This window comes from Emydura macquarii, unplaced genomic scaffold (genome assembly GCF_026122565.2).
Source record: "Emydura macquarii macquarii isolate MOO-44397 ecotype Brisbane River unplaced genomic scaffold, CSIRO-AGI_Emac_v2 contig_554, whole genome shotgun sequence".
NCBI classification, from domain to species: domain Eukaryota; kingdom Metazoa; phylum Chordata; order Testudines; family Chelidae; genus Emydura; species Emydura macquarii.
The window spans coordinates 6,767,195-6,792,798 of NW_027130691.1; the positions used below are offsets into that span (position 1 = coordinate 6,767,195).

At 39.4% G+C, this 25,604-nt stretch overlaps 1 protein-coding gene across 1 annotated transcript; it reads left to right on the plus strand.

Moving 5' to 3' along the window:
* The first annotated feature begins 442 nt into the window (after positions 1 to 442).
* CCDC62 (coiled-coil domain containing 62) lies at positions 443 to 23,029 on the plus strand. Its single transcript, XM_067539627.1, has 14 exons — positions 443 to 1,225; positions 2,731 to 2,898; positions 3,830 to 4,022; positions 5,937 to 6,103; positions 7,394 to 7,495; positions 7,851 to 8,022; positions 8,106 to 8,207; positions 9,772 to 9,860; positions 10,670 to 10,770; positions 12,048 to 12,818; positions 17,290 to 17,470; positions 18,935 to 19,066; positions 20,352 to 20,444; positions 22,181 to 23,029. Exons 2-13 carry the CDS (start codon positions 2,863 to 2,865, stop codon positions 20,436 to 20,438), a joined length of 2,133 nt encoding a protein of 710 aa, XP_067395728.1. The 5' UTR covers positions 443 to 1,225; positions 2,731 to 2,862; the 3' UTR covers positions 20,439 to 20,444; positions 22,181 to 23,029.
* Positions 23,030 to 25,604: the final 2,575 nt, after the last annotated feature.

Here is a 25,604-nt window from a genome sequence, read left to right on the forward strand (position 1 = left end):
CCCCCTTTCAGATGATCCAAGAGGAAATCAAAGTTTGATGTACTTACACTGGTGCAACTACTCTAACTTCAGCGGAGTTATTTAAATTGGTGCAAATGAAAAGTTAGCTTGCGTAACTCCCGTTGACTTCATGACTCCTCTTACATGGTGTCCTCGCTGTGCTACACTGCACTGATGGGAATCGATGCAGCACTAGGCCACTTGGGATGCTTTTAATGTGTCAACTTCTGGATGGATTGAGCGGGTCTTCACTGACTGCTCAAGCGAGCCGGATTGATTGAGCTGACAGTGGCGAATCTGCCACCATCAGTGAAAACATACATACCCTCAGATCTCCTTCCTAGGCTGCACAAAGGGCAGTAATGGAGTAACTAACAGCAGCAGTTCTAATTCTCCATAGGGGACAAAAGATACAAATGAGTGCCTCAGACTTCCCAATTTCCAGTGCAAGCAATGCCTGGGGAGTTGGGACTGGGCCATACCCTGGGCATTGTTTTAACTTGGCATTAACTTTGTCTTCAGGGAGAACAAGTACTTTTTACTGCCAGGTAGCTACCTGGGGCTAGCTAGAAAGGCCTGGCAGAGGCATAGCCCACGTAACTTGGACTTTGGGCTGCAGCGACTGCAGACGACGTCGACTGGGACCCTGGGACTCATCTCATTTTCCTGCAGCGGGGGGCCTATTTCCAGGGGAGACCGCACGCCCCCAGCTCTGCAGGGCGCAGGCGCAGACTCCTCCCAGCCCCAAGAGTGGACAGCTACCATAGGGCGGGGAAGAAGAGCCGGTCCTGGGGAGGCTGGCTCCGCCCCCTCAGCGCTCTTTCCCCAGACCCCGCCCGGAGCCGTGGATCGTCGGGCGTTCCAACTAAGCGCGCGCTGGGGAGGTGGAGCTTGATCGCGCCCAACCTCTTCAGTCCTCGCCTCGGAGTAACCGCTCGCGCGGGCAGCGCTGGAACTTGCCCGCGAAACGGTCGTTCCCGCGCACGATCCGTATGACGCAACCCGATAGGCGGGGCTAATGGAGGCGGGAGGGGGAGGAGGCGGGGCTTGGCTCATGCCGCGGTAGTGACGAAAACTAGGATTCGCCGGGCAGCTGGGACCGTTGCATTTTCGACCCTGTGTCAGTTTGCGGTCGGGGCGGGAGCCGTTCTGTGCTGCAGCAGCTGATGAGGGAGGATAGCCGGGAGCTGCGACGCGCCCGTGCGAGCCGACCGCGTCACTAGAGGCACGAGGAGGAAGGCGGGTAGCGGGGTTGGAGGGTCCTGACTCCTCGCGCCAGCCGCGGGGTCTGCGCTAAGCTGGGACCTCAGGATGCGGGCGGCGGGGAGCTGCTGCCGCTGCGCAGGGCGGGCAGGGCAGGACACTCCCTCCCTCACTGCACGCGCTATTGGCAGGGCGGCGATCGGGGCTCCCAACACGTGTCTAGCAAGGTGGAGCCCGGGGGGGGGGAATCCCCGCGCCCGGGGGGGGGATCCCCGGCCTTCGAACGGCGGCGCCTCTAGGAGATGAAGCCGCGGAGTTCCCCGCCATCCCGCGGCTAACGGGCTGCAGGCTCCGAGCCCACCCCAGCCGCAGGCTCCCTCTGAACTCGGCGGCGCGCGCGGCATTCCAAGCCGAGCCCTTCCCCCGCGGCCGGGGGTGGGGGTGGCGCCCGGCCTCCCCGCCCTCAGGGTCAGTCCACTCTCTTCAGGGGCGGCGCCCCGGTAACGCTGCCCCTCGGCCTGTGGGGAGCTGGCAGCGAGAGCTCCCGAGGCGGGGCGAACGTTTCCCCTCAGCCCGCTTGGAGCTCTGAGGCGGGGAAGGAGTGAGGGGCTCAGAGCCCTCAACGCCTGTCCTGAAGAGGGCCAGGAGCTCTCCATAGCCCCCCTGCTCCTGTGAGGGGGCGGCTCCCCCGAGCCCCAGCGTTTGGTTGGGGCTATGGGGCGAGGGCCGGGTCCCCCCCGTCCCTGCTGCAGGGCCCGGCCCAGAGCGGGCGGCTCTCTGGGTAACTGACTGCGAGGCCCCGCCGCGGGGCCGGAACAGGTCCGGCTAAAGCCCCCCCCCCTCGCTCCCCCGGCTCTGTGCTGCGCCTGCCTGGAGCCAGCTGCAGTCAGGGCCCAAGCAGCCAGCGGAGCGGTGCAGGGGAGGGAAGATGGGATACGGGAGGGAGCAGCAGTGTGATTGCCCTGAGGGTTAGCCTGCGTCTAGACTAGGCAGCAGTGTGGTCTAGGGGTGAGAGCACTGCGCTGGGACACAGACCTGGATTCTGTTCCTGGCTGCCTTGCTGGATGATCTCAAGCATGTCGCTCCCCCTCTCTGTTTCCCCATTTGTAAAAGGGACCTGTGGATACTGGCCTCCTGGGCTAAGCACTTTGAGATCTACTGATGAAAAGCACTGTATACCAGCTATGTGCTTAATGGTGTCTTCTAAAACCCACATCCTTTGGCTTTGTTGCCAAATGTCTATTTTGTTGAGGCTTCTTTAACACAGGGCACTAGGGTTTATAGACATCCTTGAAGAAGTGTGGTTTAAAGAGGAGGATGGCGGCATGGCAAACTGGCTGGGAAGTGGTTCTAGGGGCTGGCAGGGAGTTGTCCCTAGGAATGGAGAGAGTTAAGAGTCATTGTGTTACATATGAAATTGAAAGAATTTATTGGCAGCCCCTCAAGAGGAGTCTGTTTTTTTTGTTTGACTGGATGATTGCATAGTATGCTTATACCAGAATACATGGTGTTTTTTTATTCTTTCAGTGTACAAATAAGTCTTGGTGGACAAGCATGTAACACAAATTATCTGCATCTTCTAGACTGAATCTTAAAATTGTAGAAAATATTTATCAAGACTCATTAATAAGTGGTGAATTACCTGATCACAGAAAACCTATGAATTCATCAGTACCACTCTCAGCTTCATCCCAGGTAAAAAACAACAACAACAAAAACACTTTAAAAAGTAGCATATAGTTTGTTCAACAATAAAGCAGTAATTGAAGTGCAGAGAGCTTCAATCAAAACTGCCAGGTATTAGTTTCTCTTTAAATCATGCATCAAAGTAAGCTGGAGAACAGGATAAACCATGCTTTTCTATTTTATACATCATCGTAAAAAGAAAAAGGGTAACATGCTTTAATTTAACATTAGCAGAATCCTGGAAACCGGTGCCAGTGCAGAAAGATGAATGTCTGTGCAGATAGTTCTGTAAATTTAGACCCTGATCTTACAGATACTTATAATTCTTGTACAATTTCTTCAAGGAGACATTTTACTACCAATAGTAAAAGTGTGTGTGTGTAAAAAACTGTTTACAGGATCCAGACCTTAAATAGGATCAGAAGTTAAAACTATTGTTTTGAGTTATTTTATTCTTCATCAGATAGTTCAGCATATTTGGGGAGTATACAAATCTTTCTTTACATCAACTTTTATTAACACTTGACAACTATTTGTGTGTTTATCAAATTAGAAACAATAGTTTTCAGATGATCTGATTTCAGATGTGAAAAGATGTTTAATTTTAGATTAATTAGCTTGAGTAATTATTGCCACATCAATTCTTTGTTCTTTTAATGCTGGAATTTGTCAGTTTGGTCATTATGAGTAAATTACTATTTAGCTTTAACATTTATATGGAGCTACAAAAATGCAATTTCTTTTTGATTTTCTGTTGAAACTTAGAAAGGCTCTGCAGCTCTCCTTGGTTTTATTTTTGGTGATTTTAAATGGCTTATTTAAATGTTTGTTTTAAAAATACAAGCAACCAACTCACAGCATTATATAAAGACATAACACAGATAGATTTGTGATTAATTTCTTGTTGCTTGTATATGATGGAGCAGTTTTCTTTCTGTAGAATCCTACCCGAGAGCTTGAGAGCAGCACCATTCAGAAACAGAGGAAAGAACTACAGTTGTTAATAGCAGAACTGAAAGATCGTGATAAGGAGCTCAATGATATGGTTGCAGTGCATCAGAGACAGCTACTATCCTGGGAAGATGATCGACAGAAAATACTGACTCTGGCGGAACGGTGCAGCAGGCTAGAAAGTAAGCGCTACACAGTGGAATGCCACAGTCCTGTCAGCAGATTCATGTGGGTGGATGCTTGTGCCAGTGCAGAGCCCCCTGTGTGTAACAATGTTACAACACTTAAAGGATGGGTTTTTTTTTGTCCCCCCCCTTAAATATGGTTGTCCATATCCTTCCAGAGAGGACAACTTCCTCAGGGGTATTAAAATGGTCTGATTATTGATTGACAGGAAGTAGACCTGATATTTTGATAATCTTTTTCACCTCACACCACATGCTGATTCCATGAATCCTTACTACTGAAAGCTATCATAAAATATTGTGGCAGACAGCCAGCTTCCCCCTAGTGGGTCCCACACTTCTGCCCCTTGTAGTGGGCCAGGGAGTCACCAGTCACCCCATCTCCCCAGGGAGGTACCTTGCTGGGGCTCCTCTTGCCAGCTGGGGCCAAGGGTTTCACCCTCTCTGCTCCTCAGGCTGCAGAGGAGCACTATCTCCTAGCTTGGGGGACACTTCCCCTCCAGCTGCTACAAGCCTTCAGACAACTTCCTTCTCCTGTGCTTCCCCCCTTCCTGTTAGGGAAGGCAGGGTTTAAGTACACCTGGACTAGCCCTTCATTGGGTCCAGGTGTCTCTAATTGCCCTGCAATCATCTCTCCTCTGCTTGCAGGAAAAAGGGTTTTTGGCATTCTTGGGCTTACATACTGGCCCTGGTATGCCCTTTTGAGGCCCTCTGGCCTGACTTTATCACAATATTTAGGAAAAACAAAAGTATTTAATTACATAATGGTGTAAATTATATCTTACAAATGTTGCTTTAATATAGCAATAAACTGCAGCAGAGTGTCTTTTTCTTGGCTGTATGGAATATTTCTTTTTCTGAACCTCTTTTGCATTCTCATTTTTAAACATTCCCTGGGTTATTTGGATTTTACCATCCCGCTTTCTGTCCCACAAAAATCTTGCTTCTCTTCCTGTGATACGCTTTAGCCTAAGAGCCACTTTTAACTTGATTTTAAAAAATTATTTTGATCTATTGAATATCTTGGAGTTTAATTTTCACACTAGAAAGTGAGTTAAAAGTGGCTGAAATAGTCACAACCTGATGCTGAAAGGTCAGCCTGGTATGTTTAGGGTGCATCTTAAACTGTTACTGTCACTTTTTGTCCTTCAGTCCCTTGCTGTCCCATTACCCCTAATGGTCTCTCAGCCCCACAGGGTACTCTGTTTTTGACCTCTTCACTCACTAACTCCTCCCCACATTCCTTGAACAGTGTGTGTATGTATGTGTGTGTGTAGGGATTTTTGTGTATTTTCAGCTATGAGGTTTCAGCTCTGTACATCAGGAATTAGTGCACAACTGTGACATCATCAGGAAGGAACTGCCAGCCAATCAGAATGAGTCTTTGGGCAATCTGTGTACTCTACCTTGTTCAAATGGTATCTCACAATAGAATGAATATTTCATGTGTTCTAGATTACCATGGAAATACTAGAATGTCATGCAGGGAAGGATCTCTTTAGAGCTTATTAAAAGTAGATTTGTTATAGCGACTCTAAAACCAGCAATATCCTTTGCACTTCTAAAAGAATCTATTACCTGAAAACAGTTATAATTTTTGTTTTAAAGAACTGTAAATTTACTTCAAATTAATATAACCTGGTATTCCAGAAACCTGTGTAGCATTTACATAAAATACATATTTATATTGATAACTCTTTATGAACTCAATGTACAATTAAAGTAGGGAAGAAATATGTCAGGTAAAAATCAATATGTCTGCTTAAGGATTATGCCACTGTGCACCTATTACTGGAACAAAATGTCTTTACTTTAAAATGCTGGGTTAAAGTGTTTCTACTTTTTAAAAGATGGTGTGTGAAACATTATTAAAACTCCTATTCGCTCATAATACTTGATCTCTTTCCACAGATGAACTACACAAGAGAAATGAGATGATAAGAACAGTAACAAAAAGATTAAAGCTCTTAGAATCTCAGCAGAATGATCGTAGGACAACACTTGAAAATACTCAACAAAAGCTTCAGGAGCTGTCTCAAAAAGCAACAGATACAACTCTTCATTGTCAGGCCCTGGAGGTAGGTCTTGATTAATGACCTGACCCTTCGTTCCTTGAGTGCATGCAACTTCCACTGAAGTCTGTGGGTATGTTCTGCAGATTTTAGGCTTCTATTTTGTTCTTGTCTTTTGGTCAAATAACTCTAGGTTAAGGTATTACTCTCATAAGGTTTTGTGATTGATGTCTCTATTTGATTGGCTTCTGGGGAGCACCACTTACCAGTGAGGGGATGCCAAAACTTCATTCACTAAGCCATGATGGTCATTGCATCACTGACCAACTGCAATACTTCAGTTTTATTATGAACAATTTTAGAAAGATGTCCTTTTAAATTTAGGTCACTATCATGAATTATAAAATCTTGTCACCAGTTTAAATATATGTAACCAATAAAAATGCAGATTTTAATAGTATTGTCAAATGAACAAAAAGACATCTAAAATACAATTTTAAAAAACTTTACAATATAGTTCAGTAATATTTTGCCTTTTCTATAACACCTCTTATCTGAAGATTTTTACAAACATTAAGTGTCACAAAAGCTTTGTGAGGTAGGTAGGTGGTAACATAACCATTTTACAGATGGATAAACTGAGGCACAGAAGGGGGGTAAAAGACTTGGCTGTGATAATATGAAAGAGCTGGGAATAGTATGCAGGAGTCCTGATCCCTAATCCCCTGTTCTAACCACTAGAGCATATTACAGAATGGAAAATCCATAAGTTTAGCCCTATGATATATACTTGCTGAACAATGCAGAGCTGCCTCTGCTGTCTCTTGTTTTAGCCCCTCCTTCTCTGTTCTCTTCCTTGATCTAGAACTCCTTGGAATAGTGTTTCCCAAACTTGGGTTTCAATATCTAGGAATTTCTGATCCTTGCTGTTTTTGTTCTTAATATTTTTTTTTTTTAACGCGAGCTGTTAATGGCATTGTTTCATTTTTAAAGAAGGCCTATTTTTTCCCTCCAAAATTTGTTGCTCTTTAAATAGTGATTTAAATCTTCAAAGCTACTTATAAATTCTGAAACCACCTCTCCTTGTATTAGAGATGGGTAATCTGATGCACAGAGAGGAGATATGACTTGTCAAAAGTCACAGTGTAAATTGGAGAACTAGGAATAGAATTTAGGAGCTCCTGGCTTCCAAGACCCATTTCTACTCTCTAAACTATGTTGCCTCTCTCTTGACATTAAATGAGTTGTGCATATATTTATCAGACGAAAGAACCCCTTGATGTTGAATTACTAAAAGTGTATTTCGTAGCAGTGTAACTACGCACTAATTGATACTTTTTCCTTTCTATTTACTAGGAGAAAAATCAAAGTCTCAACTGTTCAGTGTTGGAGCTGTCTGCTAAAATAGGCCAGTTACAAGCTAGAGAACAGGAACTCATTACAATGCTAAAGCTAAAGGTAACATCTGTTATCTTCTCACTGTGTGCCCAAAGTATCTGAACAAAACCAATGCCATTATCTAATGTGGTATAATCACTGATCACTGTTTATCAGATTGCTGAATGGTGACTTGACTGAAAGTTGAAAAATCTTCAACGAACTAGAAACCCATATATTCAGGAAGTATAGTGGACTTCTGAAAACACCATTTCTGATTCTTCGGAGCAAGTCTTCTCCAAATCAGCATGAGACTTTTAGTAGAGGGGGAAGCTTTTGTTATTGCATCAGCATCTACCAGACAAAATGGAAAGACCTATAAATGAAGGTAAAAGAAAAAAATATTGAAGAATGCTTTATTTTCATATTTTTGTAGGACAAAGATATACTTGAGGCAACCAATCACATTACTGAATTTACATCTAAATTTAAAAAGTTGGAAAGTGCATTGCATGCAGCTAAGGTGGGGGAATCCAGTATCATCAAAGAAAAGAAGGATTTCAAACTGACACTGAAACAACTAACATTTGAAATGAATAAGTTAAAAGGTAAGTAATATAACTGGCACCTAATCCATTATAAATCAGAGTGTTTGCTTTTCACTCAGGAACACACTTACTTTATTTTAAAGATGACCTTAGTGAAAAGACGAAAGAAAATAATGAGCAGCGGGAAGAAATCATACGTCTCAAACAAGAAAACAACTGCTTGAAGAATGAGCTAATTCTTAATGGTGAGTGAAAGGCTTTAGTGCCCAGCTCTTGATGGGTCAGATGTTTTCACACTCAGATCTGTGTAACACTTACTGGTGATCCAGAGATAGCTGGCTCATCACATTGTGCTGCCTCATTCCCTTTATTGTCACTTGATAAATTGCATTAAAAAAAGCTAAAAGTATATTCCTAATATTGCTTTTCTACCTAAAGCAATTTGTGTAGGTGCCATAGGGATGTTATGTGAGCATGAATGGGAGGGAAGGTGGTTATTTGGATTGTGAATGGGGGGGCATAGGTGGTCCAGAAGACAGTCTCTGTGTTAGTGTTTGAGACCCTCTGAGCTAATGTGTTTAATAATACAGATAAACATGACTGGCATTTTTCCTTCTCACAAAACAGCATAGAAAATGGTGAAACAATTAAACAAAAACCTCATAAACCTTAGAGTTAATAAAAAGACAGTCTGCAACATGGCTGGGGCTAAGCACCTTCAGCCTTTCCCATTAACAGAAAGCAAATGTTGCAGGGCGGGAGTGTGTTCCTTTGGCTGCTGTTCTCTTAATGAACTCTCTTGGTTTAAACTGCCCTAGCATGAAGAATTGAATAACAAAAAGGAGTGATTGTGAGTCTTGACATGTGCCCTTGGCTTTTGAGCATAGCTAGTACTGTGTGACTGTACTGCAGCAAAATAGTACTAAGGGAATGGCAAATTGCTGCTTTTCCATTCTTCCAAAGGTATAATGGAGGTTGAAAAGACTAACAGATTCTTTAACCCCCTGACTTCCCCCATCTCATCTGTGCTAAGCATTGATCCATCATACGTAGGGCTCTACCAAATTCAGTCCATTTTGATCAATTTCACGGTCATAGGGTTTTAAAAATCTTAAATTTCACAGTTTCAGATATTTAAATCTGAAATGTCAGTGTTGGAACCATAGAGGTCCCAACCCAAAAACGGGTAGTGGGTGGGGAGGTCAAAAGGCAATTATAGAGGAGTCGTGATATTGTCTCTCTTCCGGGCTGCTGCTGGTGGCAGCACTGCCTTCAGAACTAGGCTTCCAGCTAGCAGCTGTGGAGCTTCCTGCAGCTGTGGGGAGGTTCCTGGAGGTGGATCTGATCCGGCCCTGGGAGAGGCCCCAGCAGGAAAGAGGAAGTCCCATCACTCCCTAGCCTACCTGGGACAAGAAGCAGGAGCCCAGCACGTGGTAGGAGTCCCCAGCCATGCCATCCCTCTACCGACATTTCACGGGGGTGACCTAATTTCATGGTCCATGATGTGTTTTTCATGGCTGTGAATTTGATAAGGCCCTTCATATGTTTAAAACCATAATAACAGATGTTTTTCCCCTCCCACACAGACACAAAGTTGGAATTTATTACTGAGTTTGTTTTTCATAAGGGAATCTTAAAATCAACAAACAAAGATAAGCCAATGACCGATGTAATATTAAATTATTTTTAAAATTATTACTTTTTATGACATTCTCTGTTGCATGTCTTTGAGATTTCTCTTGGCTATATTTAGTTTTTCTCTTTGATTTCTATGGGGAAAATAATTGTCTTAATACACTTTTAAAACAGTTGAGAAAGCAAATAGACAAGATCAGCTTCTTCAATCTGCTAAATCTAAACAAGTCCGGACTGACACAGAACTGTCCAGTTTGCGGCAGGTATGATCCTAATTGCATTTCTTTTCTGTGTTCATGAAGGCAATAACAATTATTCCTTTTCACCAATAACATTTATGTTTGTATGGAACTATATACAAATAAATAGAATTAATAGTTCAATTAAGTAATAAAATCATTTTGTTCACTATTGCTAAATCATGGACCCCCTGAAGATCTTGTTCTGCTTATGAGTAGAAACCTATAGCATAAATTCCTGGGGTTTTTTTACATGCTGATTATAGTAACTAAAGGTTAAAATACTGATTTATGTCAGAATTTTTGGTGCTGTGACAAATAAGGTCCATATCCCACACAGATTCACTTGGTATTAAGGGGCACTGTGCTGCTAGAGGTGCTGTCTTTCAGAAGAGAGTTAAAGCCAATGTCCTGACCACTTGTGGTCATTTAAAGATTCCATGGCACTTTTTGAAAGAATATTGTTAGTCCCTGTGTGTATTTTGACCATAATCCAACTCTATCTTTTATTCTGTTTATACAATTTCCCTGTAGTGTTAATTGAATATAGTGTTCTGTACTTCTTGCTCTATAATGTCTTATTATGCTAAACAGTTACTGTTTTTCAACCCAGAAATAACTTTAATTCCTAGATAGAGCCAACTCTTACATTCTGATTTACGCTAAACTCCCATTGAAAGTGCAGGATCAGACACATTGTTTGAATATCAGTGTTGGTTTGTAAAATGCTCTGGATATATTTTGGAATGAAAAGCAATCTATTAATGTGAGATGACATAATTTTCCTTGATCTTCAGAGTTTGACTAATTGTTTTATCACTGTCTGGAAGTAGATCTATGTAAAACAGCAGCGTGATCTGCAATTTCTTCATTTCAACTTGGAGAGTTCTCAGGAATTACGGCAGAAACACAAGGCGGAGGCACACGAAGCAAAGTAAGCTTAGTGACATGACTTTCATAATGGGTTAATTGGTTAAGGAGAGAATCATGTATGACACAGTATTCTAAAAAATAATATATAGTATTTCAATATTTATATACATTAAACTGTGATACCTCTGGCCTGTGATGTGACCTATAAATATGCAATACTGTTGTCACACAGTTTTTGGTTATGTGGTCAAGAGATGTAGTGTATGTTAGTCACAGAATAGAGCGTAGGTTCTTAGTCACAGATCACTACTGCTATGTCAGAAATAAGATTTTATCAAACAAAGTCAAATAACTATTAGTAGAGTAAACTTAAACTAGTCATATATTTTCTAGTAAAATAAGCCATAGTATAGTGAATAATCTTTTAAAAAAAACAAAAAACCCATCTCTTGCCAGTTTAATCATTTTGTCTTACAACATATTATTTATCTAATTAATTTCATCCCTATTAGTGTTTCAGATTAAGTGCCTGTCAGGCTTCTGGGACTTCCTTCCTTGTTTGTTTTTTATTTAAAAAAAAAATATATTAGTCAAGATTAGGTTACTGTGTATTCAAGCTAGCTGGGTGCACTTTAGAAGAATATTCGTCTAGTGGATATATTTTAGACTGTTCTTAGCCATGTACTTTTAGCTGCATGCATTTCCTCAACAGTGTAGAATTCAAGCAACTATTTTTTCACACCAAATTATTTTTATTCCTAATGTCTGTTGTTTGTACAAGTGGTTACATGTACAGTACAAAGCTTATATTTTATCTCACCCTTAATATTTTTTTCTTATTTATATTAAATGTCATAGATGAAACTTTCCTTGTTTTTCAGCATGTTTTCAGTCCTTAAAGACTGGTACCCTTTTGGTGTCCATTTTTCTCAGTCCTTTGTGAAACTGCTAAAGAGAGATCTGGAGATATGGAGGAGCATAAAACTGGCCTATTAATATAGTGTTTAATTTTTTTAAATTCAGAATTGGCTTTTGTTTTCAGCCTGGAAAATCAGAGGACAATTTACAATTTCAAGTAGAATTCTTATGGTGCATAATATGTGTAAAATATTAAAAAAAAAAAAAAAAAGGCTCAAGATCTGATCATGCAATGTACAATGCATGGATTGACAGCCCCACCTGTGTGCCATTGGGGTAATGTGTGGGTGCAGCTGTCTTCCTGTGTATTGCACATCTAGCACAGGATGAAGCCACAATCCTGCAAAGTGTGGTTTATACAAAATATATTTCATATTAAATGCAGTATTTATAACTAGTTCTTTTATCGTGCCATTGTAGCATAGGTTTGGTATTATCAGACCTTGAAAGTAGCAACGAAAAAGACAGAGTTAGCAATGGAGGCACTCAGAAGATACCTAAGGAATATGGAACTAAACAAGCTCAGAAATGCAGTCTAAAAAAAATCTGTAATACGTGGGAAGCAGAGAATAGACAGCTAATTACTGTCTCAGACATGGAGGAAAGTACCTTGTCTCACTTAAATCGTCTTCAAAAAGTTTTTAAAGACTTATCATGTGGACAAAAGACTTTGTTTGTGGAAGAGGAAAAGCAGAATGCTTCATTAAGCACTGATGAACCAGACAGCAGAACTGTATCTGATAGCAACAGAATGAGGTCTTTGGAAAGCAGGGAAGCATCTCGAACTTCACAAGATACATTTCTAAGCAGAGACCAACAAAACTTTGGAGCATCTTTACCTATACATGAGCATTGGCTCAACTTCAGTGCTCATTTAGATTCATTAAATTGCTGGTGTCCTGGATCAAAGCAGTCTGACAGAACTGATATTGAATGTAATGATCAGACAGACACGGTGGGAATTTCATGTGACCGAAAAAGCAGTGAGTCTTCTGGTACAGTTCCCATAGATGAATCTGGCTTCTGTACTTTTAGCTCTATCATAGATAAAGCTGCATGTTATAAGCCGGTAACAGATCTGGAATGGATGCAGATTTTCAGACCTATAGAAGGAGATGGAAATGTGTGGTACAGAGCAGTCTGCAACTGTCCCAAGACTGCACATGGGATAAAAAGTACCAGCTTTAAAAGGTTACGTATTTGTTACATTTGAAAACCCAAATATATAGATACAGCTAAAATTATGTGGAAAACTGCACTACCCCTTGGCAACTTGTATTTATCCTGTACAGGATTTAAAATAATCATATTAAGTTTTAAAGGAAGACTATCAACTTGAAACTTAGTACATTTAAAATCTGTTACATAGTTTCAAGTATTTTCCTATTTTTATACATTTTTTGTTTTCTCTCACCTGTTTGAAAGACCCTCACAATCAGGGGATGCTGTGAAATTGAATAACACAAAGTGCTGTCAAATACACAAAAGATTAAATTAAGGGGAGAAAATAGATTTTTGTTTTAAAATAACACTTTTGGTTATAGTAATATTTGGCGGTAACACCAGTAGGTAAAAAACTTCAGACGAGGGATTATTTTTTAAATGGTGCCTTTTAAGACAGACATCAAATCTTGTCACTGTGTGAAGTTTTTACTACACTTTTTGATTTCAATTGACAATTCAAGAAGTGTCTGGACAAGGATGTAATGTCCATGCCTTTTTTTTTACACATGCTGCTTCAAATTAAGTCACGTTAGCTGAGGAAAGAAAATGAAATAACTTGTAGGTTTAATAATAAACAAAACCCATTTTTTAAGATGGTATTGATCCCACAACAATCTGTTAGTTGTCAGACACATTATTGATCTTGAGATCCCTGTGTCAAATTAGAAAAAATTGAAATGTAGTCAGAGGCAAGTAGGATGGAGAATCAGTTTCAGCATACTGAGAAGTTTTAAAGAAATACTGGTATATTTTGCAGGCTTTAGGAGCTCTCTAAGGAAACGTTTATGTATGTGGTGTTACGCTGATGACAGGCAAAGAAATTCAAAGCAGTGACATTACAATGGATCTATCATGACAGCAGCTCTTCCCATACTAGTCAGCACATGTGCACTGAGGAGCACTTCCCTACAATTTCCCTCCTCAAATTGCCTATTTTTTTTCATTTATCAGCATTATTTTACAAGGATTTAATCCTTTGGATCGCTTTATAGAGAATTCATTCCTGTTCCCACTTAGTTACACACTAGATGCAGAAGAAGCCCAGCTCTTCAGCTGGTGCAAATCAGCTGGCACAATTCACTGCAGTAGATTTACACTAGTACAGGATCTTGCCCAGAAAGTATATTCCAGCATCCAGTTGTATGAACTTTATGTGGGAGCTTGTCTAAGGTGCTGACTCTTTTTCTTTCTTGTTTTTTTTAAAACAATACAACAAAAGTTGTACATGTTCATCTCACTTCAGGCACAAAAGCTTGATGAATAGGCATCCGTTTGAATGGAATGCTGTTCTGGAGCATTCCCACATAGCTTAGTTTTGCATTTGTAAACCAGCTTTTTAATTTGGTTTAGAGTTACTTTGCCCTGTCCATAAATCATCTCTCCCACCCCTACTCCCTTTTCTTCTACCTTCTCCCACCCACCCAAAAAAACCAAACTCTGTATCCTTTCGTAGGAACCACTACAATCCCATCCCAATGAACTCCTGGTTGAGAATTAGAGTTATAAACTTTACTTAATCGCTTTGCCTCTGCCCCCCAAAAGTCACACTTGGGAACAGATTTAACCCTGGTAGTGCAGGGAGAAACAGAGGTCACCTCCTGCCAGTGAAGGCCACTCTATCTAGCATAGGTATTGCCCCTGTGGAGAGCAGGTGGTGCTTGTACTGTTGCCCTCCCCTGAGGATTTGTCTTCACAGAAGCCCAGTGGGTGGAAGATGTACTGATTCAGTGCTGTCCTGGCCATGTTTACTCCCCAGTCAGTGCTGTCAACTTTTGGAATCTGCACTCAACATCTATTCGCTCCTTGGATGAGGGGAGGTTGTGGGTACCTTTTGCCACCACAATCCCCCTCAGAACTTACTGTTTGGGGTATTTGCCAGGGTTTGCACTCTTATGCAGGACATGACTGGTTTCTGTAGTCTCTTGGTGCTATCTTAATTGGGGAGGTAATATATTCAGTCTGCAAAAGGAGGGGCTTCCCTTGTCAGTCCATCTGATGTTGGTATGAGTCATTGCCATTTTTGTAATAACTGGCAACAGGGATCTTAACACAGCTGATGGACTACCATATTTTATCACAAGAGAGATTGTGGAATGTGGTATTGGTGGAATGATCTCTATGCTCAGAGTATTTTATCTATTACAGTGACTTCATTTGTGTTGTACTAATAGCTGAAGTTAGAGCATCAGAATGATGATTGCCCACTGTACTATTGCTTATATACGTTCTGCTGGGTTTGAACGGGTCTCATTTGTATCTTGAACCAAACCACTCCTGCCAAATTCAAGCCTGTTCATTTCCTTTTCCCTTTCCCAACCTTGTCTTCAAAGTTGGACCAATGATCTCCCAAACCAAGAGTGGCAGGCCTTCAACTTCTCATTCATATCCCTCCTAAAGAGTTCCTTCTTTTAAGAGGCTCACAAACATTAGCACATGTCAGTCAAATGCCCTCTGTACAACAACATTTTATAAGCAGGTAACTAAAATGAAACAAAACAGTTCTGAAATAACATCTTCCTTTGGGTCTTCCAAAGCATCTTTCTTAGACTGTAAACTCTTTAGGGTAGGACTGTTTGTATTGGCCCTGTAGAGTGTGGAGCACACTGTTGGTGCTTAATGAATGTCAGTTTGTATATAAAAATGCATGCTATTATTTAGTAGTTCCCTGCAGAGGCAGAAATGTGTCAGAAAAGGATAACAGGAATACATTGTACTGGGAGGTGGTCATGTCTTAATTTACTTTTTAAAATATGAATAATACACAACACTTAAAAATCTTTATTAAAGTGATATTGATTCATTTAGCAGCTGGAAGTAAACAAATACTTGCACAGCTAGAAACTACTAATAAACCCCTACGCACACATGTAAACAATTGTGAATAAGCTGCAGACTACAGTAGACATTTTGTGTAAGTAGACCACAGGATGAAGATGATCTTATTTATTGTTTAGAATCTTTGCAACATGTTGGCTCTCTAGCAATTATCCTGGTTCAGTGTGTCTGACATCTATTTGGAGTGCTAGTTCAGTGCATTTCCTGTGTCGCTATGAATATGTGAATAGACAGATTTCGGACTGGCTGAAGTTTTTATTTTATTTTATTAATTTTTTTTGTAAAACTTTAATCCAGTGACTAACTGGTCAAACTACAGAGCAGTTGGACTGGTGTAGATTCCATTTGATGTATTATGATAAGATGTTTCACTGTCTTGAAGCAGTTTTCCCCCTATCTTTGATCAATATTCTTATCAAGGGTAGAAAGTAAAATTGATTTTTATTAGAGAAAGAAAGAATATGGGTAACGTTCAGTTCCTTGATATGCACATTGTAGGAAATTCTATTGTTGAACTGAAAGCAAGTGTGCTAGAGAGGGGGTTGTGATGCTGTGGTGTTTGAGTATTATGATAATAGCGAGCCAATGCTTGGACACTGGTATTGTGTTGGGTGTGACTATTGCCTTAACTTACAATTTAATTGCTTTTTTTATATGTGGTGTTGTGAGGAAATATACTTTAGCAACTTGGACCCTAAATTAATCTTTTTTTATGTATGGGATTACGGTCCTTTTGGCATAAAAAGCTTTTACATACATACAAAATATAAGTGATATCAACTTTGGAATTTTCTCTCCTGAATATACCACCTTTTCTAATAAGTGATGGTCTAAAGTTCAGTGGAGAAAGCTGCAGGTATAAAGAGATGATGTTGTATCTGAAGTTCTAGGCTGCACAGATCTTGAATGCTGTTGGGTGTGTCTCCAAAGGTCAGGTCTGATCCTACACTGCCTGATGTTTACCTTCTGACACATCTGAAACAATACACCTTTAGCTCCACACTCTGAAACCCTGTCCAGGCAATCTAGTTTTAGTTGTAGTTACAATTTCTGACAAATTGTATTTCAGTTCTGTGTCCTCCATCCACTACCACCAAAATACCCCACTGTAGTCAAGGGTCAGAGGAAGCTGACCAGTAATGTCCAAAGTGGGAAAATAACTTTAAACTCCTAAAATTTTCACTTTAATATTTAAAGCTACATTTTTAGACTTGGTTTAAAGGTGGTTTTCAAGAAGGGGATATGTAGAGGTAGAAAATGAAAGCATGGGGTGCCATCTTCCTTTAGATATTTTTGAGAGGAACCTTGATATTTTTTGTACTATCATTTAAGTTAAACATATGCTAAGCATATGTTAGCATATCTGCTTCTTCATGGAAGTATTACAGTGTTCCATTATTATACACAGAAAATAAGGCTGGATCCATCAAAGCACTTAAGCATGTGAATAACTTTAAGTAAAAGAGTAATGTCATTGACTTAGCTATGCATGTACTTGACTGCTTTGCTGGATCAAGGCCTAAGTATATTTATATTGCATTATAACTTTTCTTAGAGTTTACTGGTGATATTGTTTCAGGAAATATCTTAATTTTATTGACAGTGAAGAACATGTGGATCTGAATTCCTTTTACTTGGACTCTCCCTGTTGTTTGACATCCACACAGAAGAGAGATGGGCCCCAGAAATGTGAGAGATTCTTCGATGCAGACCTCCCTTCAGAGATCAGTAACTTATCAATGATTCAGCCAGCAAATAGGTGCACCAGTCCTACTATCAACTATGTCAGTATTTAGCTTCATAATGTGGTACATTAGTTTTAGGATGGCTAAAATAAGAGTTCATTTACTTTCACAAAAGTGTCTGTTTTTTATTCTCTAAGTTATTTTTTTTTTACCTAAAAGTAAATTAGACTTTTAAAAAAAGTTTTAAAGGGCACTATCAAGTCACAAATCATGTTTTAAAAAAATTGTTTTTTCTTACACTGTTATATATTATTAAAGCTGAAATAACTTTAAAAGTCTCATTTGCTTGTCGTGTCTGTGCCTTTTTAAAAAAATGTTTTACTGCTTAGTCAGTTAAAATAATAGTTAAATTAATTTAACTTCCAGGTTCCTATTATGAGTTAGCAAGATGTTGCAGTATTTAGGTTGCAAATGCTGCAGGGCAAATGATTCTGGCCTTATTGATGGTGTCAGCATAGGGGGCAGAGCCAGAGGGGTCTCCCCTTTGCATCAGAGACCAGGTAATTGCAAGCATGCTTGCAAAGCACTAGTCATCATTAGTTAATTCTTGTAAATCTTGGCATCTGAGATTGACTGGATGCTGCTATTAGAGGTTGATGGGCAAAGGTTGTCTCTTTGTTCTGCTGCTGACAGGAAACTTCTTCCCTCCTTCCTGTCTCTCTCTTTATATTCTCTTTAGTCATTATAATATTGCTGTTGTGTGGTTATAACCTGCTTTTGCACTGTGTTGATTCCAAGTGTTGCCAGTCTGTTTGCTTTTTGGGTTGTGCAGGATGGATTTTTTTTTTTAATAGATTGCAGGTGATGTTGGGTAGATTTCTGTTTGCTCCATGCATGGGTTTTGTTCTCTGTCCATCTGATACAGGATTGCAATTACTAGGAGCAGGAGTTTAGTTCAGCACCCACTGTGGGAGACTTCAAATCAGTTATTAAAACTATAGGAGCAGGTGCGAGTTGTTGTCTAGTCCCTCTCTGATAGGGTATATCCCTAAATTCCCATTCTTTACATATTAGGCATCAACCCACCATTCTGTTTCAGTATAATTCGGGTCTGTTATGTGAGAAAGTGAGCAATAACCCAGCACAACATCTTGTGAGGTGTCGTTTAGGCTAACTCTGAAGACCTAATAGGCCTAGGATTAGGATTTAGGACTAAGAATTAAGCATGCCTGTCTAAACCTGGAGATATGCTTCTTGGGGGAGGATCATATTTTCAGTTACCACCAGCTGTCTCTCCTTTCAGCAGCTGCCAGAACAAGTTGCTTTATTAAAGCTTGTAGGAAATAATGGTATATATATGCATAGCTTGTATGAAACCTGTTATCCTGCACAGACCTTTCAATACATTAAATTTGGAATGGTGTTGTATAATGTATTTCAAAATTAAAGTTTTCTGTTTTTGTTTTTTTTAAATGCCAAGTGGTAATTCTTCACATTTGCAATCAGTGAACATGATTTTAAAATGATCATTTCATAACTTGGTTCCATTTCTGGTTCTTCTAGGACTCCTGTTCACCTACGAGTAAGCTCCAGCGTTTGCTGGCTGAGTCTCGACAGATGGTTGCTGATCTGGAGCTTAACACCCTTCTCCATGTTAGCCCTTGTTGCAGTTCCAACAGCACCAGTGTTAATACGGTATTTATTACTTTCATATGGCTAGATTTAGAATGTTGGGAACAGTTACTGTGAACGTTCTTTTCTTTTTGTTTGAGTTATACTATGATGTTATAGACAATGCACTCATAACACTTGGCTGATGGGAAAATGATTGCATATTTTATGATAAAGTGTCTTAGCCAAATTTTGCTCCGTCTTGCACCCCTCTGTCTTCATATGATCAGGACAGAATTTGGCTTGTGTCCCTGAACACAGGGAAGGAAGAATTTGTTTTGGAGCAAGCTGTGACAGAATGGCAGATAATGCAGAACATAAGGATGAGTTAAGATCAGAATTAGTTACCATTTGTGGGGAGGAAGGTGGTATCAGAGATGAATGTGTGCTATATATGATCTGTTCTTGTGTAAGCATAAATCAGATTTAGCATAGACTCATTTTTAACAGTTTAACTTCTTAATTTTTTTCATTGCAAGATGAAAGATAATGTATTAAGTCTTAATGGAAGTGCATGAAAATAATCTGTATGTGGTTATTGCAGAAGTATATTTTATCAGCGTGCCCTATTTGGAAGATATTATCCACAGAATACTGACCTATTAAACTTGCAGTATGAGCTGTCTTCAGAGTCTGAAGATTAAAACTCTGATCTAGTCTCCAAATAGTTTTTAAAAACTACGTTTAACAGGTTTTTTCCTAATCTATACTGATCAACTAATCTGCATTAAAACTGAGTTGGGTTTTATACCATTTAAGGCTTGATTTTAATTTAAAGGGAGACTCTAGACCAGCATAAGTCTTTGGCATCTCAGTTGGGTTATCTTCTCTCTTAGTCTCAAATCATTATAACTAATCTATAATGGTCTGCTTTTGCTGATAGCAGAAAATAATTAAAACTATTTTATTATTCTAGGTATAAATGAAATTCTTTCTGTACCTCTTTGCCTCACCTACTCTTCATCACATTTTAAATCTCATCTGAAAATACTTTTCTCCCTAACCCTGTACCTCTTAATTTCACTGTCCTGCTATAATTTGTTTTTGTATGAAAGATTCTCTAAAAAATAACATGATATTATTAGGTGCTATCTTAGCATTAGAGTGCTCAATTAGGGCAGACAAATGCATATGCCATATCCCTACTTTTCAGGTGAGAGGAAAAAGGTGGAAAAGAATGAGGTTGGGTTGGAGAGCATACAGTTACTTTTTTCCGATTTTGAACTCTGCCACTGCATTAATTTTTATGATCCATTATAAAGGTCTTTTCTTACGTCTGTATTTAGAGTCTATTTACTTTATATTATAGACAACAGAACTTACAGAAGCTCTTTGCAAAGTGCAACTGCCAGCCATGGAAGAAAGTGAGACAAAACTTTCATTGTTTTCTTTATGATCTTGGGTAAGTTTCTGTTTTTTCTGTCTTTTTTTTTTTTTTTTTTTTTAATTTTGTAATGTTTAGAAATACAATAATATGTATTTTTCCATTTAAGATAAGTCTAGTACAAAGCACTAAGTGCATTTACAATAAAACCCATATAAAGTAGAATCTCAGAGTTATGAACTGACCAATCACACACCTCATTTGGAACTGGAAGTACGCAATGAGGCAACACAGAGACAAAAAAAAGCAAGTACAATATTGTACTGTGTTAAACGTAAACTACTAAATAAATAAAGGGAAAGCAGCATTTTTCTTTTTGATAGTAAAGTTTCAAAGCTGTGTTAAGTCAATGTTCAGTTGTAGCCTTTTGAAAGAAGAACCAAAATGATTTGTTCAAAGTTACAAACATTTGAGTTACAAACAACCTCCATTCCTGCAGTGTTTGTAATGCCACGATTCTAGTGTACACGAGACATATAGCAGCAAACCAATGTTACCTAATGCAGCCAGTAACTCCACAGACTTCCCCTCAGAAAAAGCCTGGGCAGTTAGGTCTTGCAACTCGAGGCTTGATCGTGCAATTATTTCCATGTGGGTGGTGGTCTGTGCCACACAGCCCCACTGAAATTAGTTGATCTCTGGGAGGACGCAACAGTTCTTCCCATGTGAAACAGATTATAGGACAAAGGTCTGGGGCATTACTGGACCAAAGAAGTGGGGAAAGAATTCTGGAGTCAAGGACCCTTTAATGAGAATGCGCTCTATCCTTAGCCCCAGAACTGAAAATCTAGAGAGTCATATGGAGCTATCTTCAAGCATCAGGGAAGAAAGGCTGCCTCTAAAGTGTCATCTGTGGTAGTGTGGGTTTTTTTTTTTGGTCAAAAAATTCCGACTGTTGCTACCACCAGTCCAGCACTGCCAGTTGGAGTACTAGTGTAGCCAAGGCACTTGCAGCTGGCATTTTAAGCACCATGTTGTCTAGACCTATTCTGAGCAGGTGAGATGACATGGTTGAATGCCAGCAGCAGCCTGGGATATGAATCAGAGTTAGTAACAAAGGAAAAATGTTGGATTAAAAAAAGCCCGCCAAAGACGTATAAAGCCAAGCCACTATGGGCTTTATATATCAAAACCAACCTCCTGACTTGCATCTGAAAACCAGTCAGGCTCTGAGCACAGATGTGATCTGCACAAGGGGCATTGCATTACAAAATGCTGAGAATCCTGATCCAATAAAGCACTAAACACTGTTTAACTTTAAGCATGTGAGTAGTTCTCTCTTGGTTGAAGCAAGATAGATTAAAGAAAGGAAACCTGTCCACAATCTGCAAATCCTTAATAAGGGAGTCTGAAAGCCCTAAAAAAGGTGAAAGCGATGAGAAAAATGATATGTTAAGCTCTTGGTAGCTATGGCATGCACCACTGCTTGTAAATCCTGATTCTCAGGATATCATAGGATAAAAAGGAGTAGTCCTTGTGCAATGTGAGAATTGCAGACCTGCTAGGTGTTTACAGAGAAATGAAAAGAATTTATCTAGCAACACTCCAGTGATGTCCCAAAGGGAGACTAGTCATATGCACTTTCCTCTATGAAATAACATTTTTTCCTCTTGACATCTCATGTCTTTACTGGTATTTCCTTTTCTTATGCCATGAAAAAAATATCCAGAGCTGTAGTTTGTTTTTACAACTATTATTTTGATGATGATTAACTTTTCAATATGTTTTTAAATGAGTCCCATCACCCCCTTTAGCCATATTCCTTGCATATTATCTGGAAGAAACACAGATGACCTCCTTACTATCTGGAAGGCACGAAGACGACGTCCTTATTAATGAAAATATATTTTGAGAACTGAAGATCATTACCACATAAGTTACAATGGACAGTTTTTAAACATTTGGCCATGCTTCTCATGAATGTTTGAAAATTTTGAAAGCGCCAAAAAAATGTGACAATATGCTGGAATGTATTATATATTTGTGAATCACAATTTAGAATAATGCTAATATGAAAAAATGACTGCTTTTTTTTAATAGACCAGTACTCAGGCTAAATGCCAGGTTTTTTTAAAACTAAGAATATATAAAATGTGTAATTGTTTACTCCATAAAGGTGACTTTTTAAAATATAGAACTATTTTTCTTACTACTTCCATTGTTGTGCATAAATATTTGGTACTTACAGTGTATGATAACAAAGTGTTCATTCCTATTAGTGCATTGTTTTAGTTTTGGACATTTTGCCATGTAAAAAAATATGAATAATGTTTATAGGAAGTTGCTAATTAGTGCGGTAACTAGGACTTACCTCCTAGATTGCTGAAATTTACAAGACCCTTCAGACACAAAATGGACAAATAACTCTCCCAGGTCATGGGCTATTTATTCTAACAAAAGCTTATTGTAAGATCATGAGTTGATATGGATGTTTTTAGCAGTATAAGACAATAGTCATGGATTTAAAATGTACAGTCATTTAAATATTTTAACTATGCCTTGTGTATCTGTGACCTATCAGAAAAGTAGAAATTATCCATTATTGCACTTGAAAATATTTTTAACATAAAAAGGTCACACAAGCTAATAAATATGTTTTCACTTCTTAATCCCTTCCTTGCATCTTTGTTTTATGACATTTAACCAATTCTTGTCCTATCATGCACACACTCTGGCTCAGTCTATGGCATTGGCAGGAGGGAGAGATCCTTGCTCTGAGATTCGCACAAGGACTAATTTAAAACTTCTAAAGTAATTTTTAATGCAGCTGAGACTCAAATTCCCCCTACCTATCCAAACCATTTGAAAGAAGACAATGAGCTGCTAATGAATGCTGCAGTTAATATTCTCAAGGGCTACTGTTAAGTGTCGCTATAGTAGAGCACAGCAGACCAAAAAGCATGCATGATAAGATCATGATGCTAGCAGTAAGGCCTTGTCTAGCCTCACTCTGTGCACCAATTTAACTAAATAGGTACATTTAAAAAAAAAAACCTATTTAAATCAAATCAATGCACTGTTACTGTGGATGCGCAGATATCAGTTTAAAAGTATTCATATCTAACCAACACAGGCTAACTAATATAAACCCTTTGAAACTTGTAAATGTGTTCATACCAGAGGGTTGTACTGATTTTTTTTTTTTAAATTAAATCAGTACATAAAATTGACTGAAAGTGGTGCAAAAACTGTGTAGGCAAGCCCTAAGAGTTTAGTATCCTGGTCGTATTATGCATGCTTTATTAGTGCTGCTGTATTTAAGTTTGAATTCATGTCTGGCACACTTTCACACACCACTATATCTTGTTCAGAATGTTGTTTTCTCTAGACATGAGATGATTTGGAAGATTGCGACTCTAACTGAGAGAGAGGTGGAATACTAGAGTGAATTTATCCATACATTAACAGACTTGCAAAATATACCATACTCTGAGGCTTTCTATGGAGATTCATACTAAATCAACTAGGCAGAATGGGAACTTATTTTTGGAAACATTACAAATAGAATCTGCCTTCTCTATTGTATTAATATAATGTACTATTATTTAAGGGAATTAGACTTTTATTTAACTGCTTTCAGTTATGGTGTAGGTGTTCCCAGCTACTTGGCCTTTCTATTAGAGGTCTGAGAAACAGAAGAAGATAACAATGAGGTTCTGTAGCTTTTTAAATTAATTTGTACATTTTCCATTAGTGTAGTTTGTATAGAGAAACAAGCTTAATTTAAAACAAAACAAAAAAACCCACCCCTTGATTCAAGAAAGCTTCACCAAATAGAAAAACTAGGGAGAGAGAACAATTACACAGTACAGATAGAAAAATTAACATAATTTTCTCAGACATTTTCCTTTCCCTTAACAGATAAACTGCAACCTTGCTAATTAGGGCAAATGCTGCTGAAGGTAAAGCATTTCAACTACTAAAGAAAGCTGATATTTAGATGTCTATATTCAAATGTCTTACAATACATAACTATAATATTCTTGAACAATCATAACAGCTCATGGTTTCAAAGTTTTTTTTTTCTGTATGCATTTAGTTTTGGTACTACTCTTATGAGAAAACATGGTATTTGAATTGGAATGATCCTTTTTTCTATCTATAAATGTAATAACTTAACGTTGCAGGGGGCTGAGAGGAGGGAAGTCCAGCAACAGCGCCCAGGCCTGGTTGTGGCCTAGTTCAGGGGGAGGAAGGAAGGAAGGAAGGAAGTGACACGGGTCATAAACAGGATTAAAGGGGGGGCGTGCAGGGTAAAAGTTTGGGGGCCGCTGATCTAAAAAAAGGTGTAAGCACAAAAGTAGCAGAAAATTTGAAATCAAACAGCAGTGGCGTCTTGAGCTTTTTCGACGTGACCCACATCTTACTAGACAGTATCATGACCATTGTTTGTCCTTGTCTGCATTTGCAGTTAACTGTTCAGCATTGATTCAGGTACTGTTCTCATTAACAGGTAACTTTGTTCACAAGTGTCAAAGTTGAAATGAGTCGCATATACTTTTAGTCATTACAGCATTTTATCAAAGCCTGTAGTCTTAAAATGATCTCTTAGTGTACTCAGTGTGGTAAGCTGTCCCTCAGCATGCTCCAAGTAAGAGGATTCGATTGTATTTATAAAATCACTTTGACTATTTTTGAGTTACACAAAGGGAGACAAAACTGGCTTTGCTATAAACAGGATGTACTATGGCAGGGTGGAAATATTAATGCTTATGGTCAAATAGTTATGAAAACATACATGAGTGAATGCAACAGAAGGTGGAAGTGCTACGTTTTTAGAAACCTGCTTCCTGACCCAAATCTTGCTTCTATGGAAGTCAAGGAGTTTTGTCGTTGATTTAAATTAGATCAGGATTTAGGCCTCATTGCATAATTCACTCCAAGGAAATCAGAAGTGTTACAAACTCTGTATTACCCGGCTTGGGAAAAGGAGGCGCAATTAAATACAAACAATCCTAGCGTGTGAATAGGTAAGGCCGGCACCCAAAACTCAGGTTCCTGATCGTCCTCAGCCTTTCTCCTTTGGTCTCATTTCAGGAACGTCCACTTTGTGTTGGGCAAAGAGGGATGCTTCATTTCAGACCCCGTGGGTAATTCCAGATTGAGGCTGGGCCTCAGGGGCTGCAGTGGGTGCGGGGAGAAGAGGAGCGGGCCTGTGTGAGTCCTTTGCTGGGGAGC

What these genes read in the sequence shown, in the direction of transcription:
- CCDC62 (XM_067539627.1), top strand. Translation starts at nt 2,863, where the DNA reads ATGAATTCATCAGTACCACTCTCAGCTTCATCCCAG. An exon ending in ACGGTGCAGCAGGCTAGAAA is followed by an intron (nt 4,023 to 5,936) that starts GTAAGCGCTACA and finishes CTCTTTCCACAG; the next exon opens with ATGAACTACACAAGAGAAAT. An exon ending in TTCATTGTCAGGCCCTGGAG is followed by an intron (nt 6,104 to 7,393) that starts GTAGGTCTTGAT and finishes TCTATTTACTAG; the next exon opens with GAGAAAAATCAAAGTCTCAA.